Source organism: Alligator sinensis, unplaced genomic scaffold (genome assembly GCF_000455745.1).
Source record: "Alligator sinensis unplaced genomic scaffold, ASM45574v1 scaffold482_2, whole genome shotgun sequence".
Classification (NCBI taxonomy): Eukaryota; Metazoa; Chordata; order Crocodylia; family Alligatoridae; genus Alligator; species Alligator sinensis.
In genome coordinates, this window is record NW_005842678.1 from 454,805 (window position 1) to 464,078 (window position 9,274).

At 43.6% G+C, this 9,274-nt stretch overlaps 1 protein-coding gene across 28 annotated transcripts in view; it reads left to right on the top strand.

Annotated features, from left to right (window-relative positions):
- Positions 1-9,274, top strand: part of DST (dystonin) — a 428,507-nt gene that overhangs the window by 384,917 nt on the left and 34,316 nt on the right. For all 28 annotated transcript variants that reach the window (XM_025215834.1, XM_025215826.1, XM_025215830.1 and 25 more), the window contains 2 exons: positions 6,223-6,392; positions 7,282-7,441. In XM_025215834.1, the coding sequence (XP_025071619.1) occupies positions 6,223-6,392; positions 7,282-7,441 (330 nt within the window). The remainder of the gene's footprint in view (positions 1-6,222; positions 6,393-7,281; positions 7,442-9,274) is intronic.

Below are 9,274 nucleotides of genomic sequence, written 5' to 3' on the forward strand. Positions count from 1 at the left end.
CGGCGGCTAGTAAAGCGAGCAAAACGCTGGCTTGCATCCATAGATGCTTCTCAAGCAAATCCCGGGACGTCATTCTCCCTTTGTACTCGGCCTTGGTGAGGCCGCAGCGGTGAGGCCGCTGCATCCAGTTTTGGGCTCCTCAATTCAAAAAGGATGTGGGGAAGCTAGAGAAAAGTCCAGAGAAGAGCCATGCGCATGATCAGAGGTCAGGAAAACAGACCTTATGACAGAGCTATGGGACTCTTTAGCCTGGAAAAGCTCAGGCTCAGGGTGATCTGATGGCCAACTATAAGTTTATCAGGGGTGACCACCAGTATCTGGGGGAACATTTGTTCACCAGAGCGCCCCAAGGGATGATGAGGTCGAACGGTTATAAACTACTGCAAGACCGTTTCAGGCTGGACATAAAGAAGAATTTTTTTACTGTCAGAGCCCCCAAGGTCTGGAATAACCTGCCATCGGAGGTGGTTCAAGCACCTACATTGAACACCTTCAAGACAAAATTGGATGCTTATCTTGCTGGGATCCTATGACCCCAGCTTACTTCCTGCCCTTCAGGCGGGGCCTGAACTCGATGATCTTCCGAGGTCCCTTCCAGCCCTAATGTCTATGAAATCTATGAAATGTAGTGAACTTTAAGATGAAATAGGATTTTGCTTGTACATGTCATGGGGGTGCTCGTACACGTGATGGGGGTTTAGACCCCTAAATTGAAACGGTAGGTTTCTAATTACAATGATTAAAAACCCACCATTTCAATTTAGGGGATTCTGTCACTGTTACGATGGGGGTCCTGATCCTTTCTTCTTTTTTTTTCACGTAGCCTGTCCATACCTACTGCAGCTGGGGGACAAGCTGCCAGCAGGCTGAGTGGCCCCTAAGCTGCAGGTGGCCCCGGTCCTTCCCTCCTTAGTGGCAGTGCCCCCTGGGGCTGCCTGGGTGGGATGGTAGTAGGCAGGTGCTGCCCTGTGCAACTAGCACCCCAACCGCGTGGCCCCAGGGGGCGCTGCCACCATGGAAGGAAGGACCGCCCCCTCCTCCACCCCCTGCAGCTCTGAGGCTGCATGGCCAGGTGGCAGTTCACGCGGGCAGTCTCCACTGGGGGGGGAAAAATAAGCAGTGAGGGGCCTCATCTTTTTTTTTCCCTTGTCGAGCCTGCCTGCCTCTCCCACACTGGAGGGGTTAGTTGTCAGTGGGCCCTGAGCTTCAGGATGCCCTGGACCTTTCCTCCTCAGTGGTGGGGCCCCCCCAGGGCTGCCTGGGCAGGCTACTAGCAGGTCAGGTGCTGCCCTGGCTCACAGGCAGCACCCAGCCCAATCCAACTGTTCCCTGAGTGTAAGCTGGGGCAGCACCCACCCACTACCAGCCTGCCTGGGCTGCCCCAGGGGGCACTGTCACTGCAGAAGGAAGGACTGGGGCCCCCTGAAGCTTGGAGGCTGCTCGGCCCACCTGCAGCTCGGCCCCTGGCTGTGGGAGATGCGGGCAGGCTCCTCAATAAAAAAGACCCGGCCTCTCGCTGGTTCTGTTTTCAGTCTGCCTCTCCCACGGTGCAGGGGGAATGAGCTGTCAAAAGGCTGCAATGTTACAAATAGCTACATTGCAAACTAAACTACAGGCGGATTTTGTTTACTTTGCAATGTAGCAAACTCATTTATAACTGTAAAAAATTCCTGTACCTGTACAGCATGACACAATTAAACCATAAAACAAGCAGTTTTTGTCACATGTACAAGTGCCCTTAGACTGAATTTTATTAGTAGATGTTAAGAATTATGAACCAAAAAGATGATAAAGCCAGAAGAGAAATACAGAGTGCCTGAGCAAGGGACCAACATAAGAGGGATGGCAGTGAGAAGGAGAATGCAACTAGGTTACAGGAAATAGAATGTTAGCCAGCTAAGCCTGGGGGTGAGGTGAGGGGATGGGGAAAGGGGAGGGAGTGGGGGGTCGCAACGCTGAGATAGAAAAAAGATAGATACACACAAACCCGCACAGTGGTCCGTGATGGTGGAGGAGGTAGGTTGAAGAAAGTTTCTCAGTCAATAGAGTCTTATCGTGGGGGTCCTCTTCAGGTGGAGTAGAGTGGTCTGTCATTGAAGATTCTTCTCGGCATCTATCGGGTTCAGAGGGGGGTTCAGGTGGTCCCCTCTGGGTCTGATCAGCGGTGGTCAATCTGGTGGGGTCGGCGTACTTGCGGTGGCCTGTGATGTGCTCAATGCAGATGTCACGGGACCAGCGGATGGTGTTGGACACCATGAGGCAGTGCATCAGCTTGACATAGTGGCAGGAGATGCGGCAGGCACGCAGGATGCTCTCATTGCTGTAACATTGTACATCATTCAGATGTAACCTCGTAAGTGCCAAGAATGGCATTTATGCAGCATATGGGTTCTGTTTTCATTTGTGTGGCTGTGCTGGCCCTCGTAGGAAGAACAGGGTAGACAGATAACTCCATGTATGTTCACAAAAGAGTGAGGGGAGAAGAAGGAAGGGGGAGGCAGGAGCTGGGCTGCAGCCAGAAGCCAAGGTATCTTCCTTACTAGGACAATGTGTATCATATTGAGCAATTCTCCTTCGGGCTTGTTTTCTTCCTGGTCCTATATACCATCCCCCATTGGCTGTTCTGTGGGCCAGCTTCAAGAGGAGAGCTGAAGGGAGCTTTGGGGAAAGCCTACTGTATACCCTGATCGTTAGAGCACTTTTCTGGAAAGTGGGAGATGTATTTTAAAACCTACTCTGGGTGAAAGAACACTAGAACTGGTTTTCCACTGTCTGGGCAAGGCGATTGGGCCAGAAGGTGGGTGAGTTGCTATCCTCCTCCCAAAAGTTGCTAGTCATGGTGTTTCTTCAACTGCAATTTTGGAAATGTAAATGGAGTTATGCGCCTAACTTCCACAGCCCCAGTGGAGCTTTCGAGTCAGCTCAGAATGGTAAAGACGGGGCAAACATAGCTAAACAGATGAAAATAAAATCTAAAATTGGTGTCAGTGCCAAAATTGATTCTTATGTGACTACATTTGGATGTGTAAGTATTACACAAGGTAGGTAAAGGTAAACTAAGACTTGATCCTTAGTGTGTTGACACGTCAAATCAAGACAGAAATGCTTCTAGTAAAGCTTGGGCTCTTCAGTCCCATAATCTCCATGCTCATATGTTGTGTCCCTTTCCTGAACTGCTTTTGTCTTTTAAGAACAGGAGCTTTTGAGCCAGCGTTGAAACTGTCCTTGTTCTGTTTAGTTAATGGTTTTACTATCTGAAATGAGGGTGTGCATTGAAGCTCTCTGTGTGTGTGCTGAGAGCAGCAACTCTGTTGCACTCTTTGCCAGGTGGTAATTGCCAAGAAAAAAGTTAAGATAAAATATTCTCTTGTTCTCTCTCCTATTTGTTGTATGTTGCCAGGGATTTGGGGCTGTTTATCAGTTGTTTTTTCTCATTATATATTATTTTTAGAAATCAGACATGAAAAAATCCTATTAGGTCACCCAGTCCATTCGTGTTCTAGTGCAGGATATTCCTGACAGTGTATTTATGTAGGTTTGGCCAGTGAAGATAAGTACCTATATATTTTCTTGGGAAGGAGGGCAGATACTTAATTATTGAAGATTTCATTCATCTTGCCTCTGCCATTGACAACTGAGATGACTCAGACAAATGCCCAAAATGATTCTTTACTTATACCCTAGTGAAATCAAGGGAGAGGCAAAGCATGTGCAGACTATGCCTGGAAGAATGAATCAAATAAAGCCTTTTGTTCATCTCCTTTTACTGTATGATCTTTTTTCTGGCAGTTACTTAATTTGGTTTTTCTATGCAAGTCAAACAACACATGTAGGAATGAGTGATTAACAAATCCCATCAAAGAAAAGGGCATTTCAGAGATTGTTCAAATGGTTGTTAAGAAGTTTGTGGGTAAAACAACTTTTCATTCAAAGGTCTGTTTGGAGGGATTTTTTTTCCATTTTAGAAATACTTTGAAAAGCTCTTGGTTTATTGTGAGAATAAATGCATGTGTGCATGTGTAAATGGGTCCATTTCACATTGTTTTGTGCCTAGCTGGCTACTTCCTTTCCAAGAAAAAAAAGACGTTTTTAAAAAATGTATTAAAAAAGTTAGTATTCAAGGGACTACCAGTAAGAGTGTGACGTGAAGTAAGGACGTGTGCACAGCCTCCTTCCTGACTCTGGGACCATCAGTGATACAATAGGCCCTGCCCAGTCATTCTTCTTCCAGTGCACCAGAGACACAATGGACACCTCAGGAGCAGCTTCAAGTGAGCGCTGAGAGTTGCACACAGGCTCTCCTGAAACAGAGTGCTTGACTGGGAAGGGCACTGAGGGACACTACTGTGGGTACTCCCAAGCTTTTTATTCCACCTATTTGTTTGTTTTTGGTGTGCCTGAGAGTGAGCGAGCATGGCTTAATTTCTTAGCAGTGACTCAAGATCAGGCAGGAGGCCACGTGCAGGTGACCTAAGTGATACCTACTTTAATATTGCATTTAGCCCAGTGCAGTAATGACTGTCCCCATCACCCTCTCCTTTTTGTGTTCTGAGAAGGTACAGGTCATTTCATATTTGCCAGTGATTTCCTAATGAATATAATGTTTTAGCATTGGAGATATGGTTCAGGTCCTCTTTCAACTAGGTTTGTACCAAAACTACTTTGGTCCAAGACTTCAAGACAAATAAAAATGTTTGCATGATTTTCAATATGTGAGGCTAATTATTTTTCACTGTTTCCCCACATATTTTTACTCACGTATTTCTGAATTATATGTAATTTATTTTAAACATCGGTGTTTTCTGAAGACTTTTACATAAGGCTAGTTTTATCTTTATATAGTCTGCTTTTATTTAATTATCAAATGTAACTTTTCCTTAGCTTTTTGGGGATGTAAGATGGTGTGTGTTTCATCCCACTTCCTTAGTGGTAGCAAGAAATAACCATTTGCTGAATACAGCTCTGTATACAGTGAAGTCAGAGCAGACCTTTGTGATAGAAGCTTTAATCATTTGTCTTCCCAGTTCATAGAACACATATTTTCCTCCCACCGGATGGCATGTTTCCATCCTAACCTACATGATTGGGATTTCATCTGCTTCTCAAAGGGTCTTATTCTGCCTCCCATTGCAAGCAAGCCCTGCTAGGAGTCTATGCATCATGTGAGTGAGAATCAAGCTTTACCCAGCTTTGGTGAGGCCGAGTACTGCATCCAGTTCTGGGCTCTGCATTTTAAAAGGGATTTGGAAAAGCTTGAGAGAGTCCAGAGGAGAGCCACACGCATGATTATTGGTCAAGAGAACAGGTCTTATGAGGAGAGGCTGAGGCATGGAGAAGCGAAGGCTCAGGGGTGACTTGGTGGTAGCCTATCAGTATATAAGGGGTGTGCATCAGGAACTGGGAGAACGTCTGTTCTCCAGAGCACCCCAAGGGAAGACATGGTCTAATGGTCAGAAACTACTGGAAAACTGTTTTAGACTGGATGTAAGAAATAACTTTTTTACCATCCAAGTCCCCAGAGTCTGGAATAGACTCCCCCCAGAAGTGGTGCAAGCACCTACTTTGGACACCTTCAAGAAACACCTGGATGCTTATCTTGCTGGGGTCCTCTGCCCCCACCTGACTTCCTGCCCCTTGGGCAGGGGGCTGGACCTGATGATCTCGTGAGGTCCCTTCCACCTCTCATGTCTATGAAATCTATGAACCCATTAAATAGTAAGAAATTTTCACACCTAGAACCAGATCCTCTCTTCTGGCCAAAATGTGCTAAGATCAAAACAGAACTATGTTTACATTCAAGGAGTCCTGGGCTCAGACTATGCCAGCCTGGAATCTTACTGCAGAATACAGTGGCCTGAGGACTACTCTGTTTTAATTCATTTCCTTGTGTTTCCCAAAGGGTTGTTCCAATAAGAGGGGGTTAGGTAAATGAGATTCAGGGTGATCTGTGCAAAAAAAAAAAAAAAAAAAAAGGAAGGGCATCCTGGGCATTTAGTACTATAAGTCTCACCACAGCATTAACAGACTAGAAAATTTTAATTCCACTCAATTCAGTAGGAGTTAGAAAAGTTATTTTGTTTACATGAAAATTCGTAATGATATCATTTGTAATTTATGGGAAAAAATTATCATTTATTGAAAATAGTATGAAAAGATTAATTAGCTAAAGCCCATAAGTACTTAATGCTGTACAGGTTTTCACTTTTCCTTCCATTTATACAGGAGTTCCAGAAATCTCTTGGAGCCAAACATTCTGTATATGACACCACAAATAGGACGGGCCGCTCGTTGAAGGAGAAAACCACTTTGGCTGATGACAATTTAAAGCTGGATGATATGCTAAGTGAGCTCAGGGATAAATGGGATACTATCTGTGGAAAATCTGTGGAAAGGTAATATGAAAACCCAGCTTTGTTATTTTAAAGGTGATTTGCAGGGGTGAATTAGATGAGGGATTGTTGTCTTTGGCTGCTGACATGTGAAAAAGCAAAACCAAACCGTACTTTACTGGAAGAGGCAGTGCGTTATTTTGACCTGGTTCTGCAGTGCCTGTATAAATCGGGCACTTCAGCAAGGCTCTTTGGCATTTTTATCCAATAGCTGATTCTATCAGCTATTAGATAAAAGCACCAAAAAAGCCTCATTGAAGCACCTGATCTATACAGACGTTGGGCAAGCTGGCTCAGACTAACGCGATGCCTCCTCTGGGCATGTGCTGGGCTCTGCACAGGGGTGTGCTCAGTTTAAAGTACAGCACCGTTTTTGTTTTGTTTTCTTATGGCTATAAGCAGCCTTTGTCTCCTTCATTGTTGTCACCTTTATGCTGGATGAGGGAAGCTGTTGTTGGTTTGCTTCTCTCTTTAAAAGTGGCAGAATGGTTGGACCAGGGATGGCATCTTCCCAGCATTTGTGAATCTCTCAGAATGGGCACTTCAACAGTACAGAGTTGGTCTGGGAGATGGTCCCCACTATTCTCCCCACCAGCCATCACAACAGTGAGAATTATACTTAAATGAACTCCATGCTGCTCTCTTCTGAGAAGTGGAGCAGTGCTAATTTTTCTTGCATGCCAGGGAATTCTGAGAAGCACCTATATCCTTTCTTACTGGCTTCAACCATAATCCCAAAGGGTTTTTAATATTTTTTCCCCACTAACAATTAAAAAAAGTTATTTCTTAGCTTCTGTTGGTGACTGCAATTTTTGTTGCCTCTTTCTTTATTGCATATGAACAATTTTTCACTGGAGTTGCTGTTTTGCTTTGTTTGTTTGTTTTTCCTCAGACAAAACAAATTGGAGGAAGCCCTGTTGTTTTCCGGACAATTTACTGATGCTCTGCAGGCTCTCATTGATTGGTTATATAAAATTGAACCTCAGCTGGCAGAAGATCAGCCAGTACATGGAGACATCGATTTAGTGATGAACTTGATTGATAATCACAAAGTAATTCCAAACTAATTATTCCTTTTTTTTCTTTTTTTAATACTAGATTGGATAGAACCATTTTAATATATTTTTGATTATTTTAATTTTTAGGAGCATAATGTTATAATCTCAAAAAAAACATTTAACATAAACATACAGGCACAAAAGAGGTACAGTCTGCAATGTAAAGTTCTATCAAATATAGTTGGAAAAAAACCCCAAATGTTAAATAATTTGCTGGCACTGTGTGTATTGTACAGTGCATTTGTGTGTCGTGTCAAGGAATCCCAACTTGCATTTTGCAGTTGTGTCCTGTAATTATTGTATGTATCATTCTTAAGGGGTATCTTACATGGATGTCAGACAAGGTACTTGGACACTGAGACCTACTGTTTTAAGGGCTAGATCATCAGTTGGTGCAAACTGGCATGACTCCATTGATTTCCACAGACAAAATCAGTATATTCACCCTAAGCATCCAGGTATATATGCTTGCCTAATGTTATATTGGGACCTGCTACATGAAAATCTCGCTGATCATGGGATTATAATTTGTATTAATTGCATCCACTTTAAAGTGTTGTTTAACGACTGGATTTCATAGTACTTCCTCCTCCCTCCTTGCTTTTCTGCATTGCAAGAGAGATTTTTCTTCCTGCTGACAAATGAGCAGCAGATATGTTGTTGGAATTCCTGAGAGGCAGGGAAACAGAGAATCAATAGGGATGATCTGCAGTGCTGTATGCCACCACAACTCCATTCACTGTAGCATAGAGACAGGTTTCAGGAGACGGTGATTAATTGGAGATCCAGACCAGAATACCACAAATATATTATTCTGTAGGTCCAGTCCAGTACATGTGTAAGATCAACTGTTGTGAAGTTTACCATGCCCAAAAGCTACACTAGCAAATGGAAAACAGTGTGCAGGGTGGGAATTGGTTTCTTCTCTGCCCCGCTTACCACTGTATCCTATTTTCCATATCCTGTTTAAACAGGCTTTGGGCTGGGAAAAAATATTTGGCCCTCCAATTAAAAGAATATATCATAAATAGCACAAATGTCCTGGACCCTGTGCTACAGTCACATTGTGCACTGCAAGTAATTCATTGTCAATGACTCAGTATATTGTAAGTGCCATATCATGTTAACAGTTCTTTCATGTAATTGGAGATGGTTCCTTTTCTTAACCTGAACATGCTCTCACATAAATATGTGAAATATGTGGCATGATCTACAGCCTTACCCATCAAACCACCAGATGGAGTTTTATTTATATTTTTACTATTTTAACCCTGCACCCTAATCATTAGCATTTTATTTGACTGCAGTGCCTATTGGGACAGACTTGTTCATTCATCACTTCATCAGTGGATCAATTGCTTTGAAAGGCAATTGAAGCTTATATGTTAAAATGACAAGATTTTCTATGCATTGTATTGAGACAAGTAGTTCAGAGGTTGCTTACAATCATCTTCCTGTCTTCCAAGGATAGATTAATTTGCTCACAACTGAATGAGCCTTCTAATGTAAGTGTTATAGGGTTGAAGCTGAGAAGGTTCCCAAGGGGAAGATGCCCACATACACACATAAAATAGAATAATTTCCTCCAAACTGAGAATAAAGGAAAATGTGAGCTCAGCGAAATCTCAGTTTCAACTTCTCCAGGCATGTCTACATGTACTATTAATGTGAAGCAATAAACTCTGGCACAATTTGCGCTGGAGTTCATTGCTTCTGGGTGCCACATTTGCACGTGAGCCTGGGACTGTAGGTGCCAACTTTTATTTTGCCAGGGGCTGGGGAATGGGCCCAAGATGATGGGGGGTGGGAGGGGGCACAGGCAATGTG